Source organism: Gallus gallus, chromosome 3 (genome assembly GCF_016699485.2).
Source record: "Gallus gallus isolate bGalGal1 chromosome 3, bGalGal1.mat.broiler.GRCg7b, whole genome shotgun sequence".
NCBI classification, from domain to species: domain Eukaryota; kingdom Metazoa; phylum Chordata; class Aves; order Galliformes; family Phasianidae; genus Gallus; species Gallus gallus.
This window is the reverse complement of record NC_052534.1, coordinates 29609005-29629974: the sequence shown is the minus strand read 5'-3', so window position 1 is coordinate 29629974 and position 20970 is coordinate 29609005. Positions and strand designations below refer to the sequence as shown.

General features: G+C 49.8%; 1 protein-coding gene and 1 non-coding gene across 4 annotated transcripts in view; one reads left to right on the top strand and one right to left on the bottom strand.

The window, feature by feature from the left end:
- The window catches only part of MDGA1 (MAM domain containing glycosylphosphatidylinositol anchor 1), a 135360-nt gene extending 131988 nt beyond the window's left edge, over positions 1-3372 (bottom strand). For 2 of the 3 annotated variants that reach the window (XR_006938650.1, XR_006938651.1), the window contains exon 1: positions 2631-3213. Coding sequence is in view for 1 of the 3 variants with exons in the window: in NM_001398249.1 (NP_001385178.1) it covers positions 2631-2757 (127 nt within the window). In the remaining 2 variants the exon portion in view is untranslated. Of the gene's footprint in view, positions 1-2630 lie in introns of all 3 variants that reach the window. The other variant, NM_001398249.1, reaches the window with a different exon arrangement.
- A 744-nt stretch (positions 3373-4116) lies between these two features.
- LOC112532102 lies at positions 4117-20183 on the top strand. The gene is made up of 2 exons (XR_006938696.1): positions 4117-4194; positions 11882-20183. It is a non-coding gene; the product is annotated as a translation initiation factor IF-2-like (transcript).
- The last annotated feature ends 787 nt before the right edge of the window (positions 20184-20970 follow it).

Here is a 20970-nt window from a genome sequence, read left to right as displayed (position 1 = left end):
AAGCGGTGGCATTTCCCATACACACGTCACAGCTCGCACCTCACGCCCACAGCAGCAATAATGGGACAGAAAGGCACACACACCGTTTGGGAGCAGGGCACAGCAAAAGCCTTACAGAAGTTGCCCCTTGGCAGCCTGTGAGCTGCCCTCCGGGCACCAGGCCGGCCCCGTCCCGCTCCAACCAACAAGGCAGGAGGGTTGGGATCAGCTAATGAGAAGAGGGCTTCAGACGCTCTTCAGTCATTACAACAAATGCCAATTTGTACAACAGCCTCTTCAGGTAGCAGCTGACAGCACCTGGACTCCTAATTAAATCGCACCTCCAGTGCCGTCGCTCCTTTCCCAGCAGCCCCTTTACACACGCTTTATTTATGCCGTTCCCCTCGATAAAGCTCTCCAACAACTCCGCTCTCCCAGACAGAAGTCTTTTGTGTGCATCCACGTGGGTGTATTATTTAAAGAGTACATCACATGGATACTTTATCTGCTTTAATCTGCTTTAATCTTAGCAGATTTACTGAAGCAAAATATATTTATAGCCCAATACACCAATACGCCTCTCCACGTCCCCATCTGTATAAAACACTCCAAAGGAGAAAAATGGACCTGAGACACGACACCTGAGTTCCCAAAATTGCCACGGTCAGAGCATTGCTCACAGCATAGCACAGCCAGCAGGCAGGCAGCCCACAGCTCTGCCGAGAGGCACGCACATAGGGCACACAGGAGCAGAGGGGCAGCAGCACCACTCCCTAATCCCGCTAAGGCTGTCCTGGCAGTGGTCGGGGCTGCTCCCAGCCTCAGAGATGGATGGAGACATGGAGAGGGGAGAGCAGGAAAGGGAGCAGATCCCTCCTTTGTGAAGCTAAGGACAAGAACAGACAGAAGTACCATTTCGACTCAAAACGATCATAGACTCATAGAATCACCAAGGTTGGAAAAGACCCACAGGATCACCCGGCCCGACCACTCAGTGATGCTGCTTTCATCTCAGCACCAGACTATCTGAGTTTTATTTGCAAGCAGCTCCTCTGTTCTCTATCTGAGCGAAGGCAAAGCCATCAGTAAGTTGTTCTGGAGATGTAACTCAGCAACAACTCCAACAAATGCGGGTTCACTGCACCGAAGGCACACGCAGCCTCCTCAGGCATGCTGGAGCAGGAGCAGGTGTGCGCTCTGCCCCTCTCCCTGAGAGGCCGCTCTGCGACCCGGCAGCAAACACACAGAAACAAACCCAAGAAAGTTCAGCTGGGAGCACTGCCTGCTTAAAGGATCAAACAGCCCACCCGGCTCAGGGCTTCTGCACCGCAATCCCATTCCACTCTTCATTCCCCTGCAATTTTCCTCCCGACTTACAAACCGGGAGGATGAAGGAGAGGGGGGAAAAAAAAGAATTAGACATAAAAAATGGAAGCAATCCACCCTCTATTTAAGATGGTTATTTTACAAACCAGACCTACGCTCAAATTAACATCCCGGCCCTCAAGGAGAAAGGAGGAATTGTTTCCATTGAAGAAATACATCATTAAAAAGTGACCTACAAAGACATACCCGGAGTCAGTGAGACTGAACCAAGCTCTGCCAGGGCTCACACAAGGGACTGCTAAAAGGGGGAGGAGGGGGCTGGCTGCTCTCACTGGGGTCTCTCTTCAGCGCGCAGAGAGCCGGGCTTGTTAGAGGCAGCGCCGTGCCTCCCAGAAGGACTTCACAGCAGCGCGCAACTGAGTTGTAAGCCAAGATAAAGCCGGCTTGTTGTGAGAGGCAAGGCTTGTGGGCTGCTTTTCTTCATTTTTTTTTTTTCTTTCCCAGTGTATTGGAAATGCAGAGCTTGTAAAGCGAGAGCCGAGAGAGGGCCGGGAGAGGCGAAGGGGCGGGGAGAGGGCCGGGGTGCGCAGCCCGACAGTCCCCCAGGGCTGGCGCTCGGCGGGGGCACGGGTGCGCTGCCCTGGGAGGCTGAGGGGCCGCAGGAGCTCGGGTTTTGCCACACAGCCTCCCGACGAGGGGAGAAAATGAGCACCATCGCTGTCCAAATAGTAATAATAAAAAGAAAAATAAGAAACGGGAAAGAAAAAAAAAAATAAAACCCAGCAGCTCGCCACCAGCTCTGCTACAGACCACCACCACCCCCGCCTCGAGATGCAAACGGGCAGCACCGAAGTTCCGTAGGGCGCACGGGCGGCGTCACCCCTCGCCTCCCGGGAGCGCGCCGTGGGGACGGCGGGGGTCGGGCCCGGGCCGCCTCCGTCCCCCCCCCCCCGCCCCGAAGAAGCGCACCTCGGGGGCGCCGCGTCTCCCACTCGGGGCGGCCCCACGGCGGCGGGAGAGGTCGGGCCGGGCGGACCCCATCCCCGCGGCAGCGCTCGCCCCGCTCCGCTCGGAGGCAGCGCTCGGGGCGAGCATCCCGGCGGGCTCGTCAATCCGCGGCGGCCGGGGGTTACGGCGAGGAATTAGAAGTAGCTCCAGGCTCCGGGAGCCCTATCGCTGCGCCGGTCTCTCCGCTCGAGCTGCGGCGAGCTCCGCCGGCATCGTTTACTTTCCGCTGCAGGTGCTTTTTAACTTTGATCCCATCGCAGCCGTCCGCGCCCTCGCCTCCCCCCTCCCTCCCGAGCAGCCGCCGCCGCGTCTCTTACCGTAAACCCCTTGTCCCCTGCTGTACGCCGGCACCAGAGAGAGGAATAAAACACAGATCATCTCCATCTTCAAGGCAGCGCCTTCATCGCCGGCGAAGAACAGCAGCCAAAGCGGCCCCGGCAGCATCCGGCGGGGGAGCGGGCGAGAGCCTCCCGGAACGCCGCCCCATGCGCCCGCTCCGCCGGGCACCGGCGCCCCTCGGGCGGAGGAAAGGACCCCCCTCCCTCCCCCCCGGCGGGGCCGCCGGAGGGAATTGAAAAACAACGGCAAAAAAAGGGGAGAAAAATAAAATAAAAAGGAGAGGGAGAAGAGAGCGAGGGGAGGAAGCGGGGAGAGCTGGAAAGCGGAGCGCCGCTTCCCTCTTTCCCTTGCCAGGTTGCTCGAGGATGTCCAGGAAAACGATGCCCAGGGCACGGGAGAGGCCGGTCCGGACGGGCAGAGCAGAAGCGGGAGCCGGGCCGGCCCAGCGCCGTTCCCAGAAAGGGGATTCCTTTGTTCAGCGGGAGCCGCCGGAGTCCCGGGCTGCCCCGAGTGCTGCCAACTGGGGCCAACTTGGGAGAGCCTCGCCCGCCCTCCTCCTCCCGACGAGACTCTGGCCGCAGCCCCAGGAGCGAACGGGGGGAAGAGGAGGTGGAGGGAAGAAAGGAGGGGGAGCAAAGAGGGGGGGCTAGGAGCCAGCTGCTGAAAGAGGGAGGGAGGGATAGGTATCGTCTTCTCCAAATCTTCTGGGGAGGGGATTGTTGTAATTAATCAAATCCAGGAAGGGTTGGTTGTTGGTTGGGTTTTTTTTTTTTCCTTCTTTTTTTCTTTTTTTATTTTTTTTAAAGCGTCTCCCAAAAGCTCTCCCAGCTGTACAGCATCGCCCCAGCCAGCCTGAAGGGAGCAGCGGGCGAGGAGCAGCCCCACCGCGCACCCCGCGGCTCAGCCCGGCTTCCCCGCCGCCTCCTTCTCCCTTCCAAACTTTCCCCGATGTTCCGCGCTGGGTTCTGCCGGGTGTTTCTCCTCCGCGCACCGCGCAGACGATCTGCAGCTGCGGAAGGCTCCGAGCCGCTCCCCTCGACGGCTGCGGCGGGGGTTGCAGCTGAAAGGGAACCGCCGAGGAGGGTCGCGGAGTCGGAGGAAGTTGATTTGGTCCCGCCAGGCGCCGGCGAGCTCCCGCACAAAGTTGCCCGGAGCGGCACCGGGCGCTCCTCTGCTCTCCGCCGACCCTCGACGATGCGTCCGGGGGCGGCGCGCCCCGGGCTCTGCTCACCCCTCCCCGCCCGCTGGCTCTGCCGAACGTGCCGTCTTTTCCTTCCCTTCGGCTTTCCAGGTTTTCCCCCTCCCCTCTTCACCATTTCATTCCCCTACGGTTATGGAAAAGGAGGAAAAAAAAAAAAAAGGAGCCAATTAAAGCGGCCGCGCACGGCAGAGCCCTGCCTCCTGCCCAATTCGCCGGGCCTCCCTCCGGCCCGGCCCAATTACGGGCAGCGCCGTGGGGGAAAAGGGACTCGCTCCGGGCTCAGGAATCAGCCGCCAGCTCGCGGTTCTCCCCCCGCGATCCTCAGGATGCCCCCCGGCAAGGTCGGCTTATCCCGTGGCTGGGGGCGGCGGGGGGGCAGAGCAGGTTGCTGGGGGTGCTGCGAAGTTTGTGCCCCTCTCCCAGGCGGGTTGCGGGGCTCCCCTGCGCTCGGGGTGGGGGCGAGCCCGGCGGGGCGGGGCGGCGGCTGCCCGCCCGCAGCAGGTCGGTTCCGGAACGCCGGTCGCGTCTCCCCCCCACGCACACGCCGCGGTCACGCGTGGGCCGGGCTCGGGGTGCCGCCGGCCCCGCAGCGCCGCGGGGAGGGTCAGCCCCGGAGATATCCGCTCGCCGTGCGACCGTGGCACCGCCTGGATAAAAATGTAATTAAAGAAGAAGAACGTAGGGATGCGGCTCGAAGAGCGGGCTGGTTGCTAATTCACGCTCTAACAAACAAGCGGTTAATAGATATCGCCGCTAATTAAGCGGTTATTCCTATTGCAAGTGGTGCTCGGCGGGAGGGAAAAGCAGCACCGCGCGGCGGAGGGAAACAGCGCTGGGGATGGGGCAGCGGCACCGCAAGCGGCGGAACGGGGCTCCCCCCGGACCCATCTCGGCTCTCGTCTTCCCTATAACCAATCAAAGGGAACATCTGAGACGCTCCAAGGTGTCCTTTGCACAGATGATGGCACGGAGCAGGACGCTTATGAATTGTCTGATGCGAACAATTATTTCTCCTTTCATTGCCGCGATTTCAATCAGCCCTTCATTGAGGAAGATTTCATCCCATCCTTCCCCCGGTGGGTGGTGGCAGTGCGGATGAAGGGCGTGTGGGTGGGAGGAGAGGCAGCACCGGGAGCGGCCCCTCTGCACGGCCACGGGCAGGAGCTGGCAGCGATGGGGCAAAGCAGGGCTGCCTGCATCTGCACAAAGCAGGCTGGAAGCAGCACAGGGAACAAAGCCAGGAGACGTTTGCGGAGCCGTGGTGATAAAAAGAAAATCAGTGAGATACGAATCCTGGTTTTCCTACTCTTAATGTTGTGATATTTATGGGGCGCTTTGTAGCCTTTCTAGTATTTTTTTTTTCTTTCCCTGGGATTCTCATTTGGTTACAAAGTGATGCCTCAGAGTTTGCGTGACTACGAATTTCAGATCTACATAATGAGTCTTACCAACAAAAATATCCCGAAAATGTGTTCTTCGCACCCATTCCTTGTGTTAAGTTGCAACGCACACGCTCACGTTTTACTGGCATAAAGGCTTGTGGAAATTGAATTTCAAAGTCAAGTGCCCAAGTATGTGAAACAACCCAGTTTCCTCTTAGCAAATAAAGCCCGTGTGCCACAGTTACCTTTGAACTTACCCAGTTAGGGAACGGTTAAGAAATAAGTAAATAAATGTGAGTGGGCCATTAAATTGAACTGTAGATAGAATCGTTGAATGGTTTGGGTTGGAAGGGACCTCAAAGCCCACCCAGCCCCGACCCCTGCTGTGGGCAGGGCTGTCACCACCAGCTCAGCCGCCCAGGGCTCCATCCAACGTGGCCCTGAGTGCCTCTGGGGATGGGGCACCCACAGCTTCTATGGGCAGCCGTGCCAGCGCCTCACCGCCCTCAAGAAAATAACTGGATAATAAATAATGAGAAAGAACTGTCACCTGTCAGTGGATATTCTGAGAAAAACCGCTGCCAAAATCCCAGTGCATGGTTGCATTTGCTAAATAAGGTTGTTGAGTCCCAATAAATCATAACGCTCAGAGTGATGGTGTTTCCAATGGACACCAGTAAGCCGGCACTCCCATCACACTTGAAAGCAATCTATTTGTCATAAAGAAACCGTGCCCTGTAGTGATTCTGCCTGTCAAGAAGTACAGATAAGGGATGGCTTTCCCCTCCACGGGCCATTCCTGCAGAATGCATTTGTCCCATCTCTCCAGCTGGGAGTCAGTGTCTCCGGTCCCTTCTCAAGCCACTGCTTGTCAAATGGGTCCTGTCTTTCTGAAATATCTCTACGTGCTACATCACCTATATCTCACTGCTAGATCGAGGTAGGCAGCCTCTGGGACAGATGTGGTTTTCAAGGAGAGCAAATCACGCACGGCACAATGTTCCCAGCCAGGAGATGGCTGAAGCAGTGCGTGAGGCCAAAGTCCAGTTACGAGGACATTAATTCCCTTTGTTGTCAATGTTTTCGTGCTCTAATTCAGTGCAGCCAGTCATTTATTTCTTCTCTGGGATGATGCAACCATCTGTGGTTCCTGCTGATCTCTTGCGCTCGTGGTCTGACATTTCGGTTCCTTCCTTCTGCTCATTTTCTTCTCAGCCCCACATCCATGAATGCCTCCAAGGGGGATCTCTTCTTCCTCTCTCCCTCCCTAAGCACGCATATGGACGTGAGCACAGCCCAGTTGGGTGCTTTGCTGCAGCGCTTCCCTTTCCACAGCTTACTAAAAGGGAGCAGAAATAGACTGTCAGAAGGGAAGAGGAAAGCACCAGGGCACTGTAAAGGCAATGGGCAAATGCTTTCAGGAGAGGTGAGAGTTGGGAAGGGGAAAGCCAGGGGACTCTGTAGCACTGCAGCAGAGATGCTAGCAGGAAAGTGGGAAACCCAGGGAACTGTAGCTGCGGATCAGGTTTGCATCAGGGATCTGCAGAGCTGAGGCGGGCACTGACACCATGCAAGGGAGGTGTGGGATGCACAGCAGGGCCAGCAGGGGAGAGCTGGTGGGGTGCTGTGTTAGGGGAAGAGCACCAAGCACACTGCAAAACAGGGACCACTGGGAGATGGGAAAGCATGGGCTGAGCTATGACAACAGGAGGCCAACTGGCCACCGTCTGTCTTCTCTCCGCTTAATTGTCCTTCACGGGAAAACTAATAATAAAAAAATGTGACTTTGTCATCCTGAAGTGCTGGAATCAGCATCTCTTTGGGGAAAACATCTCCTAGCCCGGAGCGGTGCTTCCTGCCATCCTTAACACTAGGCTGGTGCTGCTTCTGCCTGGATCCTCCTGGGCATCACCCGCTCCCCATATAAAGCATGCCGAGGTAGGGCTATAAATCCCAAGGGCTCTGCTTTGCTGTTCTCAGCTCTCCAGCGTATGCCGCTCCGGGGAATACACCTATGCTGTGTTTGCTTTCTTCCCAGATGCATTTTACAGCATTTGTAGTACATCTGGGCCTCCTGTGTATTCTCTGCTGTTTGATTAGCTCTCCTCATCACGGCGTTGGGGATGGAAGGAGTGATGAAGAGGAACTCCACCTCTATCCCTCACCCGAGGCGCTCATCCTGCCTGAGTCTCACCGCCCTCCCTCTCCATGCTTTGCGATGCAGCCGTCCCTGCGCCATGCTAGGATTTCTGGTGGTTGGTTGCTATTGTAATGGATTTTGCTTTTCCTGCCTTTACCCAGCTGTACTTTGAGAAACTTCCATTTCCTGGTGCAGGATTATCCGAAACCCATCGCAATTCCTTCCTCTGTGATCTCCATGTGGGGCCACTTTTCTTCCTCAGCTCAAGTGCTGACACACACACAACATCCCACTTCTTGCGCCCTGGAACCACAGGCTTTTAACTCAACATTTCCTACCAATCTTTATGCCTTTTAGACTATACATCTAGTTTGACAGAGATCTTGCTGGGGTTTTTTTCTTGTGCTTTAGGATAGAATGGGGCTGGTGCAGGGGTACAGATGAGTGTCTCAGCATCACCGGGAGCATCTTTTTCCTCTTTTGCCCTTTCTTTGATCTTTTTTTTCCCCTCTCTCTGCCTTCTTCTCCTCCTGCATTCATGCTTTCTTCTTCTTTCCCACCCTCCCTTTCATGTATAAAAAGTGAGCTGAAAAAATGTCAAGCTGGTGCTGGTCAAAGGAGCTTGTTCTCCCTTTCTTACACTTCCTTTCATTGCCTGAGCCCCCATCTCCAAGCACGCATCTCTTGGTGTGCACTGGAAAGGGATGCTTTTCAACAAAGGCAGATACAAAGGTTTGGGTCATGATTCTCCCCTGCTGGCGCTCGCTGCTACCGCCAGCAAAGGGTGCATCAATTGCTGGTCTTTTCAGTGCTGGGCAGATGATGTGAAGTGTGTGATCTGTGCACCGCGATAGCAGCGGGGTAAAGGAGCTGCTCCCGAAGGCACTTCCAGCCAAAGCCCTGTATTCGAGCAGCACTCCACAAGGCTGTGCTACTCAAATTCCCATGGGATGTTCTAAACCCAACTCACAGCATGGGGTGGATTGACAGAGACCAATGTAAAATCTACAGAGGACAGTCTCAAATGGGGCCATGCCATTAAGGCCCTGGTGCAGATAGCACGCTGCATCTTCCATACCCTGACACGATGAGCAGGACATCCTGAAGTCTCTTGCATGGGAGTGCTCAGGTAAGGCTGTGGTCTCACATGCTCGAAGACCACACCTTGGTGAGAAAGTACCCCAGCTGGTACCATCTCACTTTGTTTGACCATACTCTTTTGGGAGAATCTCTACAAGGGGAGCTGAGCTGTTCGCAATGCATTAACTTAGAATGATACACAAGATGTTCCTCAGTCCGTTTGTCTCCAAACAGAGGCACTGTCACTGCAGGAAGGTGAGCATCTGTGGTTTGCACGTAAAAAGGTTCAGAAAAACCTGGAGGTCTGAAGTCAGAATGTCAAGAGCCATGTGGAGCATACAAAGCCAAGGGCAGGGGGCCCCTGTGAGTTAATCCTAAAGCCACTGTTCTCCTGTGACTCAAATCCAGACAGAGCACAAAAGCAGCCCGCAAGGCTCAGCTCCTCTAAGCGAGTATGAGAACAAAGCCTGTATGGGTAACTTGCACAGAGGTAGTTTTCTTGTTGGGTGCTATACACAGGCCATGACCTACCTTCACGTTACTCTTGCCTCTTCATCTTCAAATGTTGTTGACCGCTGCTGGAGCACTCTTGACTTAAGGACCCAGTGAGTTTTGTTCTTGCAAAACTCAATGAATCTCTGTGAACACCCATACACACTTATCCTTTCTTCTCCTGCCTAATGATGTGCTCTGGCTACATTTTTAGCAAGCCACCTGTTACAGTCAAAATATCTTAATCAATTCTTTGCAGAAATCCCGAATATGGATCTAAATCCAGATGTCTTCCATCTGTAACTTGATAGACTGTTCCATTTTAGAAAATCCATGACAAAAGCCTCTGTTTCTATTGACCATGACTATTTATAACCCAATTCTCCAGCAAGCCAGAGTTAGAAGTACTGTTACTGTACAACCACATAACATGAGATGGTGCATACAAGAAATTAACAGGAAAACCCTAGTTGGAGGAAGTTACAGAGGTACCAACCACGTGTATCCACTTGTTGCTCATTTGAGCCGTCCTCATCGCTGTAAGCAAGCTGGGGCTGGCACTACAGGAAGGCAGGGGTGAGGAGCAGCTCTCCCAGCTCCAGGCAGCCAAGTGGAGATGCACAGAGCTGGAAAGGTGTGCTTCCTTCTCTCGTTTCTAAGTGCAACAGCAGACAGACAACACTGTCACCGAACTGTGTATTCCTATGTATAATTACTTGCTTATTAGCTGCATAGCTCACTGTGCCAAGAAAGTTAGTGGGAACACAAAACAAAGACATTTCTCATCTCTCAGTCTTTGAGACCGGAGAAGAAATGACAGATCGTGTGACCTGCTGGGATCCTCCACCTCTTCCACCCTTTATAGCCTGGCGGAGGCTGAAGTTTGATTGATTTCTTGGATACATTTAGTCCCTAGAAGAAAGAAAAAGAGCTAATCTTTCTAGCTTGGTGCTAGGGCCAGAGATGCTGACGGCTACGGCTGCGGCTGCTACCGCCTTCAGAGTGATGTGCAGGACATGTGTGACCTTGCACTGTGCCATGCGGATGAGGGGGAGGAATAGAACAGTGTCAATCTGAGGTAAAGCCAAAAACTGTATAGGAGCCGCTTTTTTTCCAAGCTTGGAAATGCAATTCCAGCTGTTGCAGCCTCCCACTAGGGGCTTATTACACACTGGCATATTTTCGTACACTTCTCTCACGTTTCGAGCATTGCACTCTCACACAAAGACGTTTCTCCATGCAGCTCTCCAGGTGGCTGCGCTCCTATGCAGGATGGAGCCATTCTCATTGCCAGACGGACACCCGCATCCAAAAAAAAAGCCAGCAGAAAAAGCAGGGGAGGATTTTGAGTAACAGCAGCAGACTTCCCTATTAGCAAAGCGAAGCAGGAAAATTGGTGGAAAATAACGTAATTTTTATATGGATCAAATCGTTCACGAGTTACAGAGACAGAAGGAAACACTGCTGTGGTCTGATCTGTTCTAATCAGAGAGCATTGTGAGGAGCAACCTCCAGTCCTGATTTCTAAGAAGCCAATAATAAACCATTCATTTGTATTTCATACAGAGCAGTGCCGTATTTCATCAGGATGCACAACTTGTATTCTGAAGGAACAATATGCATTGGGGATTGGATTTACAACTGTTCTGTAGCTCTCGCATTTACAGATAAACCACAATATCTGACTTGCCAGGAAGGTCCATGGCACGTCACAGCATTGGGACTGAGAAGCCACCATTGCTCCCAGCTGCGGGAGGGATGGGGGGAACAGCAAGGACCAGGAGAGAGAGAGAAGCTGGGGAGACACCAGGGCAGGTTTGGCTCAGGAATGAACAAGGGCAGGTAGAAAAAGGAGGCATAGGAAGTGGGCTTGGGGCAGATGGAAGAGGGACGGTGGGGCAGCACGAAGCGTAGGTCAAGAAGCAACGGCTGTGGGAAGGATGCTGGAGGTGGAAAGGATGGAAAAATTAAACTCGGAGAAAGCCAGGATGTGAGCCTGCATTGCTGGCGCATTACTAGGGCAGGAAATGACAACCTCAGGGGATGAAATGGGATCCTGAGCCACAGGCAGGGTTAGGGAGCCCAGGGTTAGGGAGCCCAGCTAACACTGCTGGCAGTGCCTGGGGCCGGGGCGGCTCTGACCCTTTTTTCTGCCCACTCTGCCCCTGTTTGAATATGCCACCTCTGGCACCCTGTTCAGCTTCCCCTACACATCCTGTCCCTCCTGTCCATCAGCTGGAGGCTCTGATGGGAAAGCAAGGGAGGAAGAGCCAGCCCACAGCCCCAGGCACAGCTGTCCGTGTGGACAGCACAGAGTTTGACCAGCTGAGAGAGCAGAGAGGTGGCTTACCCTGCTCCAAACCCTGCATGAGCTGTCTCATACTAAATCCGCTTCCTCGATTACTACGCCTGGCAGAAGGACCTGTGAGCCCCTGAGAGCAACAGACATTTTGCTGGGAGAGGCCTGAGAAATAATATTTCACTGAAAACAAGAGATGCCTGTCTCTTTGGAAAATGAGCACTGGCCGATCAAGAAATTACCAATAGAAATGTCTCATATTAGCACTTTTTTTTCCCCTTTGTTTGTCTTAGTGGAGAATCACATTTCATTTTCAAACCACAGTTCTACATTTATCATCCCTGATTTGGTGAATTACCTCTTGCAGGAGCGGTGTCTAACCTACCTTTATTTAAGTCTTTGCAGGATAATGTATTTATGTTGAACTCAGAGAGGGTCACAGAAACAGCAACTGTGCTGCAAACATATTGAAATGGAGGTAATGTAAATGATTTCAGATTCAAAATATTCCTCCTCAAGTAACTTCACACTTTCAGAAAATATTATGTTGTCAGTGAGACTTACATTTAAAATCTTGAAAGCGAGAGGAGTTTTATTGTCTTTTTCCCTCTTTATTTTATTTTTTTTCTTAACAGGGATCAAAATCAGCCTACAAAATCTTTGTAACCAAAACAGAAGGAGGTGAATCATCTAATTAAAGAACCATTACGGTCGGAAAGACCTCTAAGATCATCTAATGCAACCAGCCCATCACCACTATTGCTCACTGAGCACGTCCCTCAGTGCCGCACCCACAGTTCAAGAACACCTCCAGGGATGGAGACTCCACCACCTCCCTGGGCAGCACATTCCAATACCTGAACAGTCCTTAGGAGAAGTTTTTCCTACTATCCAACCTGAACCTCCGCCGGTGCAACTTAAAACCATTACCTCTCATCCTATCAAAAAGAAACCTCTATCACCAGCATTGGCTCAAGGTTTATCAGCAGAGTAGGCGGAATGTAATTTCGCAGCCCAAGGAATTTTTCTCCATCCTCCAGCAGGCAAAATTCAGCCATGTGGCAGCAGGGTGGGTGCCTCCTGGGATTCACTTTTCCTTTCCTACCAGGTCCACGATACTGCACAGCATGGGGGAAAGGCTGAGCCGACAGGGTGCTGGGAATGAGGGCAGCTCACCCATCCCAAGCCAAGACAGAGAGTCCCCTGTGCCATGAGCTTCCACACCTGGACTTCAGGGGAGCATGAGATTCATAGACGTGCCCCTCATTTGTGCTCCATGGTGATGTGAGCGAGCTGATGATTTCCACTGAAGTCAATAAGAAATGTAGAGGGCATCAACAAAATCATTAAGAAATTTCTCTCAATTATAATCTGCTTTCTTCAAATATAGCTGTTGCTGGAGCCTCCAACCAGAATTAATGATATGGAAAATATGAAGGGCGATAAACAACGTGTTTGTGAGCTAGGGGGATCTGAACAGTAAACAAAAAGTCAAACGTCCAAGGGGTTAAATCTTTAATAAACTGCAGCCCCAAATTCATTTGATGTGCTCTTCTTCACGTCTTTGCAGCTGCACTCACTCGCTTCCTGGGCTTTTTCAAGTCAAACGCATTTAACAAGACCAAGTTGCAAAGGAACTGTAACGGGTCTTTAACAGAGAAATAGATTGTAACCTTATTCTTGCATCTTAAAAGCAATAACATGAATGAAAGATTTTACATTCCTCGCAGGTGCACAGTCTATCCCGTATTCAGCACAAAGCATATTGGTATTCAATAATTTCTGTTTTGTTTTGGTTTTTAGAGTGAATCAAGCAGGTACGTTTTGCAATTGTTAGTACTGAGGGTAATAATATACACACACAAGCATCCACCCACATGAGCACAGAGAGGTTAGTAGCAATCTAAAAGTATTTTGCATGGCACAAAGAACACAGAAACATTGTCAGCAGACTTGTTGGAAGACGGTAACGTTTAATGGGATGTTTGTGGTCTTGGGCGTGTGAGTGCAGGATTTAATCTCTGCTCATCTGTCCAGCCCAGGCAAACACTGCATTTACCTCTTTTAAAGTACTTTATTGAGTGCTTTAGAATGAAACGGGCTTCAGCTTCTGTATGGCTTAAATGAAGTAGCCAACAACAGAGATGGAAAAAGGCACACTTACGAAGCCATGAAAGAAACAATGAGTTTTCTTATGCCTGATTCTGTGTCACAGGTGCATTTCTGATACTTCTGAACTTGCCAGGAGTGACTGAAAATGCAGAATTCTAATCCCTCCAAGACTCAGAGACAATCAATCACTGATGAAGGGGAAATGCTGAATTCCCAGCATCTTGCCTTCTCCAAGAAAGCCTGTCGGCTGCGTAATGCAAACTAATCTGATCCAAGAATCAGCTTTTTTTTGCTTGTTGTTGTTTCTTGTCCTGGTTCACGTACAAACACATATCCAGAGGGAGAGAAAGATGGAGAAAAAGAGAGAGAGAGAGACCACGTCCGCACATCTCAGTGACTGCTGCTGAAAATAGCTGATACACGGCGCTGGGGCTGGAGCAAGGTGGGACTGCTCGGCTGTTCTCTCATTGAATGGCAGCCGAGATCAGTCCAGAGCCATCAGAAACAAAATACTCCATGGAAGATGAAAACCAGGGCATGCTTTTTTTTTACTGTCTGAGGCAGGGTGGGGGGGAGACAGCTATAAACTGTAGCTGGGAGAAGCAGATGGCAGTGTATTAAGAGGACAGGGCACTGCTGCTGTTGCAGCCGCTGCCGCAACTGCCACAGCTCAGCTCTTTCCCATCTGACAGAAGGGCCTCTGGGCAGCCAGGGCTGAGTCAGACTCACGTGTGTTGCACAGATGTCTCTGGAGAACCCCCTCTTCCCCATCCATTTATGTCACACCGCTTCAGGGTTTGAAGCAAGTTGCTCAGCTCCTACACGCTACGAGCACCCTGTCCCCCTCACTGCGTCTTTCCCAAGCAGCTGAGCCACGGTCAGCCCCCGTGAGCATCCCATAGACCACACAGGACTGATCCCTGCAGTCTCCAAACAAGGGTGCCATTAGCATCTTCCAAGTGTCTCACTCGGTGTCCTGAACCTGTGCCCAGACGAGAGGAAGCAGTCAGTGAGGACACCTAAAACTCCAGGTTTCATGCTGCCAAATAGTCTGCGCTGGTTCTGGGAGACATCGCAGCCACTGACCAATGCTGGCCCCCATCCAAGCAGACGGAGGGAGGAGATAGCATTTTAAATTGGAGTTTGGTGTGAACACATACCCATACGCAGGAGAAACTGCCAGCTGCTTGCGAAAGGGGAACTAAGACAGAGATGGCACCCTGGGTTGCTCTCTTTTACACAAGATGTAGCTGTTGGTTTGAAGCAGCCGAGCGGTTTCCCATCCTGATAAGACTATTTTAAGCTCCATTCAGAGCAGTTGCGGAACAAGCTCTGCTGTTGAAGAAGAGAAGCAGCAAATCCATTTCACCTTCATAGCTAACAGTTTCTCCTCCCGGGAAAGAGATTTCTGGGAGGAGAAACAAGCAGAGCTTCCTCTGCCCTCAAGCTCACTCTGGGCCTCCAGCAGCAGGCTGCTGCCCCAACATCTATAGGGGAAGGGGCATCCCTCTGGTGAGCTGCTCTGCCCCACCAACCAACAGGGCTGGAAGAGGGGAGATGACCTGGAGGAGGATTTATCACACACCGTGCTCTGATACCTTCTGGGAAAAAAACAGGGATACTTAGCTGCTGTCATGCAAACATTTTATGCAAATCTTATCTTTGTCTTTTGCATACTGGTGTGTAATTTGCATCTGATTATCAACTTCGGGTCTATTGTTTTATTCTAAACAGAATTGCTGCTGCTGAAAGGTTTTGGATTGACAGCCCTGGTGAATAAAGTCATCTTTCTAACTAGGGAGCCCAAGAAAAACAGCTTTCCATGCCATTACTCCTAAACCAGGGCCAACAGTGAGGGTGCCAGCTCTTGGCCTCTTCTGAGCCTGCCAGCTAATGAAAAGGACAGTTTTGAATATGGAATCCATGTGAACTTTATACAAAGACAACCAAAAATCCTTTAAAAAGCATCAGCCAGTCTCTTGGGTTGGCTTCACATTCATTCTACACACACAGAATGTCCCAGTACCTAGCGGGCTCTCAAGTCACACCCAAGGATCACAAGAAGGTGTACACTGTGAGATCTTCACACCCAAAATGAAAGCCTTTGCCCTGTTGAACTAGAGAAGTGGAGTTTTTTGCTCTCCTTGGCACATATACAGGCACTGCCAGTCAGATATATCCCTGCCTCCAGCAGCAACACATGGGTCCTTTTTCTGATTGCCATAGAGGATCTTGCCTTGTGTCAAGGCAAGGCAAAAAGACCTGCCAACAGTTGGAGCGGCTCAGCTCCACTGGAATCAATGGCTTGACTTAATTTTACCCTGGCTATGAGCTGGGCTCATCTACACCAACATTAGCAGAAGCTTCTTGGGATGCCCTCTGTAGAAATCAATGATGACCAAAGATCATAGTCTTTTAGTTCTGTAACCCGTGGGTCTCATCAGTTGCCTCCTCTAAGTCTGGAAAGGTGGTTTTCTTCCACCTTGAGTAGGGACAAGGCCCTCCCAAGTGCTGAGGAAACACAGGGAACTATTTACAGAAACTACAGGATAGGATGGGGAGTGAACTACCAATAGATTACCCCGACACGCGAGGCTGCTTCAGCCAAGCCAGAGGATGAGTATTAATTAATGTTAATTCTGATCCTTAGGTTTCAGCAGTCACAGCACTGAGTGATATGAGTATGTCCACTTGACTTTGGGATGGATGGCTGCTCCAGCTTTATTTGTCCTGTCGATAAATATTCAGCCCCAGTAACAGCTGCTTCTGCAAGAGTGCCAGATTAAGAAAAATAATGCAGGCTTAGTGCTCTTTACACGGATTGCATGGGCTGACCCAGCTGCAATATGCACACCCACAAATCTTCTCAGATCATTACCTCATTGAATATGGCTGTTCCTCCGTAAAGACAGGAGTTGGGTGATACCTCGACAGAATTTGAACATGACATGCTAAGTCAGAGCTGGAAATTGCTGACGGAAAGCTCTGGGCCTGGCCTGGCAGGGAGGTGTGCCTCATCAGAAATGCACGCCTTGAAGAAGGACTCAAGGCAGCCCTGCTGGACAGGACCCTTGGCTTTGCAGAGATGGGGGCATATATTTGAAGGCATCCCTCATTATTTCCGCACTTACTCTTTGTTCACAACCCATCAGTATTTCATTTCCCTCCTTCACTGTGTGCCCAGCTCTGCATTGAGAAGTCAGGAGTATGAATTGTGTAAATAAAGTTTGTTGTTTTCCTTTGAAGTATGCAGGAAAGCTTTGAAAACCCAAGTTCAGCTGTTCCCAATAATCTCAACTTTCTGCTCTATTTCTCTGGTTAACCTTGCTGACTCAAAACAACAAAAAGCATAGCCTGAAGGAAATAGTGCTCACTGCTTTCTTAACTTTCCAATGGCATTTTACAGGAGATATTTCATTTTTGTCAAGATCTTTGATGTCTGTTCCTCTCTTTTTGTGTGGATTCCCATTGAGATTGAATGGCTCTTACCAGCTTGCTTCCCCAGGCACAGGGTAGGAAGCATGACTGCCTTCCCCGGGTCATAATAAGAGGGAAGAGGCAGTGAGGGGATTGCTTAGATGCCAGCAGTAAACAAGTCAACACAGAGATGTGGTTGATTTTCTTCCCAGATCATGGTGGGAGCAAGATCTCTGACGTGCGCATCCCAACCAGACAGCTGAGATGAGTTTTATTAGGCCACCACTCTGCTGGTCTAGTAAGGCTGAACAAATCTCTCTTTCATTTTGCTTTGCAGTCTGCTCAGGAGTTCACTCAAGCAAATTTTCTTCACCCCCAACACTTGCTTTCCCTGACCCTGCATTTACAAATTAATTGCCTGAAGAATGAAGCAACAGGAACTTCACATCAAGGCAGGCTCCTGACAAGCTTTGTTAAAATATCTGACTGTTCGAAAAGGGTAAAATCTGCCAAGAGGCTCACTTGAGGGTAAATAGACACCTTTCCTTAGGCCCTTACCACTACCACACTGTTAGGCCAGAGTGTACCTCCTCTCTTTTTTGGCCCAAAGGACTATAGTTTACTTGTCAGTCTCGAACACTGTTCTCAGGAGAGTTATCCATAAGCTGGCCAGTGACTTGAGAGACTGCCATCCCATGCTTGCAAGAAACAGATATTGCTTGTGCTGAGATAAAAGTCCCGAACATGAAGAGCATGAAGGAGAAGGGCATTTGTCATGCTATTATGCATTTACCACAGCACCACATTGTATGGAGGGCTGAAAGTGGAAAAGACCCACAGCTGGGATATGTCTCTGCCAAGGTATTGTTGAAATCCTGTACCATGGATAAAGAAATAGCATTCATCCTGATAAAGTGATCAGAATACACTGACTATGACTATCATTAAATCGTGAGGATTTAATATCACCACCCCCTGTCTATCTCTCATCTTTAAGGAAATCACGTCAGTGGAAGATGAGCTAAAAAACATGTTCTGCCTCCATAAGTCTCAGTCTCTACAGTCTAGACACTCCAAATAAAGGGAGGGAGAAAGAACAGTATAAACAGGCCCCTTGAACATAATTGAAGAACTAGACTAATTTGGCTTGTCTTTATAACAGGCCAGAGCTGGGCACTAGACTTACCCACAACAGATAAAGATGAGTAACTACATAATGAGGTTAAAATATTCATTAAGCTAATTGCATGTTAATTAAGTAAAGGATGCTATTAGGGATCCATTGAGCTCCATCTGTGTGTGCAAACAGGAGTGAGAATAATCACACCAGAAAGCAGAAGAGACAGTGACAGCTCTGTGGTCCAGGAACAGGGAACTGGAGTGGCTGCCAGCAGGGGCTGCGCTGGGTGCTGGGGGGGCTGGCAGCCACCTGGAGGACTTTGGCTTTGTGAGAAGAGGGGGAGCTGGTAAGAAGAAGCTCTGGGTGTCGTGGCCAACAGTCACTTCATGAATGGTCATTTCCCTACACTCTGTCTCCGTATCCAGACATGTAAAAGTGAAACTATACCTCTCTCCCAAGTGAGAAAATTCACAAGAAAACTCACAGAAGGGTCTTGCCAAGCTTATTTTTGCATCTGTATCTGTTGATTTTATCAGAATTACTTGCAGGGGCAAAGATCCATCACTCCAGAAAGCAATGCAGCATTCAAGCCAATAGCCCGCAAGGCACTGGAAAGGTCCATTTTTGAAAATGGCCTATGAGAAGACTAAAAATAAGGAGGCAGAAATCACTCTTCCATTTAAACTTCCTCTGTCAGCACCACAGAGGACAGTTTCTAATACACAGTTCCTCAAAAAAGGAGAAAAAAATTCCATTTGACATAATTATGGCCAACAGTCCATAAGGCAGAATAGGGAAAAAATGCCTACATATTTCATGTTAAAATTCATCAATAATGGAAGACCAAGATTAAATTATATAACTGCCACCTTTAAGTTAAATAACATTTTCAGCAGAAGGAAGGGGAGATGGGACAACTCCATAGCCAACGCGTTTATTTCAGCATATGAATAATTAAGGCAAATAATACAACAGCTTTTTAGAAGGGAGAAGATTCAATGAAGAGGTTAGGTTAGAAGGGACTTGCGCTGCATTTGGAGATTTGAAGGACTTGGAGAATTATTCATACTCAATCATTTATTTGATTAATTTCTCCTTTCTTTCAGGCCATTAATGCTCAGATTGCTCTTTTTGCAAATGCACTTACAGTCTGAAGTCACTGGAATAAATCTGGTCCATGGCTCCCCTTCAGTGGCCACTTTCTTGCAAGTAGTCATTGCACTAAAAGGAAACGGGTTTGGATGGGGGTGTCAGCTCCCAGAGGGTTTCTGATCTCAGATCAGCTCCTCCAATACCTTCTGCAATGAATCGAGCGTTTCCTCATTCTCCTGCAATAATTGCTTAAAATTTCTGCTTCCACAGGTAGACCTGCCAGCTCACCCGGCTCATCCTACGTGGGCAGAAAGTAGGGGAGCGAAAATAGATGAAGCAGAGTCATTAAAAAATTTCAGATCATTATTCATGAAAAATTAGTTAATTGCACTAGCCTGTCCCCAGTGAATCTGGCGCTGATCCAGACCAACCTTCTGATGAGTGGGAAGAAGAGCTACCTAATTCATTCATAATTCTGCGCTGAAACCTGACAGATGAAGCTCTATCCAGGGGCTGATTATTGTCATGTGCAAAACAAATAATCCCCGTAGATCCTACTAAGTGCCCAAACATACGTGCTCTTCCCCACAGCCCCAGAGCTTCCCAGACACACTGACTCATCGCAGATGCTCAGAACTGGCACAGCCCATCCCACAGGCTCCTAGATTAAACAAGCTACAGAAGTAAACCAGATTTCTCTGGTGAGAGGAGGGGGTGCTGATCTTGGAATGAGGATGTCTGCATAAGAGCACAGCTTGGATGCCCAGAAGCCATTCCTGCCACTGATTGAGAAGGAAGCCTTGATTGTCATTGTTTTATGGCTGTTAGAGGCCCGTGCCTAATGACTTTTTTTTCTGGGGTGCCTGCCCATTCCCAGGTAGGTGAATGCCTATGGAATGAAAACAGAAGCTGTGCTTGGTGCTGGAGTGTCTGCCAAGCTGGGGATCTGAGCAGGCAGCCTAAGGGCTCAGCTCAGCCTCCACGGCCAGCTTTATGCTCCATATCTCGAGAAGGCTGTTGGGCAGCAGAAGGGACAATCAGCAAAGACAACACAACTGCAAAGTACTTCTGCTCTGTCTGCAGCAGGAACAAGAGAAGAATGCCTGGAGTGTAATTAATTCTGCACTATTTTCTCCTCATTCAAAGGAGGAGAAATATTTTTTATTAAAAACAATAAAAACTTCTGAAAATATTTACATTAGGTTTGGGATGCGAGTGAAATCAAGGGAGCTGATATGTATATGCATAAGAGAGAAAGAACAAGAAAGAATGAGAAAGAGAAGGCCAGTGAGCAGAAGACTGTTGTTTTATCTGAACTGCTTTATGGGTTAGATGACCTAATAAGTCTTTTCCATCCCTAATTTCTCTGCTTCACCTATCCCTAGTTTATCATTAAGAAATCACTTATGCAAATTCAATTAAGTATTTAACGTTTTCCTTCCTGCAGTTCCCTGCCTCACTGACTTTTCATCCCATTTCAGGTCTCAGCTGACATCCTCTCTTGCCTCTCTGGTTCCCGTTTCTTTGCCCTTACGCCATTAACTCACTAAACTGTGCGACTTAATCCTCTGAAATATTCTTGGTTTTCGTGGCCTCACAAAGGAGACAAAAGGAAGCAATGCAGAGTACTGCATTAGCAAATCTCTCCTCACAGCTGCTGGGCGTACAGTTGTATGCTCCAGGAACTTCGCACACTTGCCTGGCAGCTCTGGTGACCCAGCTCCAATGCTACATTAAGTCAGAAATGAAAATGAAGTTTTCCCTTCTATTGTTGGTGTTCACTTTACTAAATATGACATATGGGTCTGAGTTTAACAAAGTGCATTTGTGAGCTTAGGGTGGGAGAACACAGGCTATGGTGTGGACTAAAGGAGAAAGAAGACTAGGACTTAGAACAAAGAGGTGTAAGTGTTGCACCGTTTTGGCCAATAGTTACCATTCTTCTGGGCTTTAGAAAGGAAATGTTAACTGTTTTACCTCGGG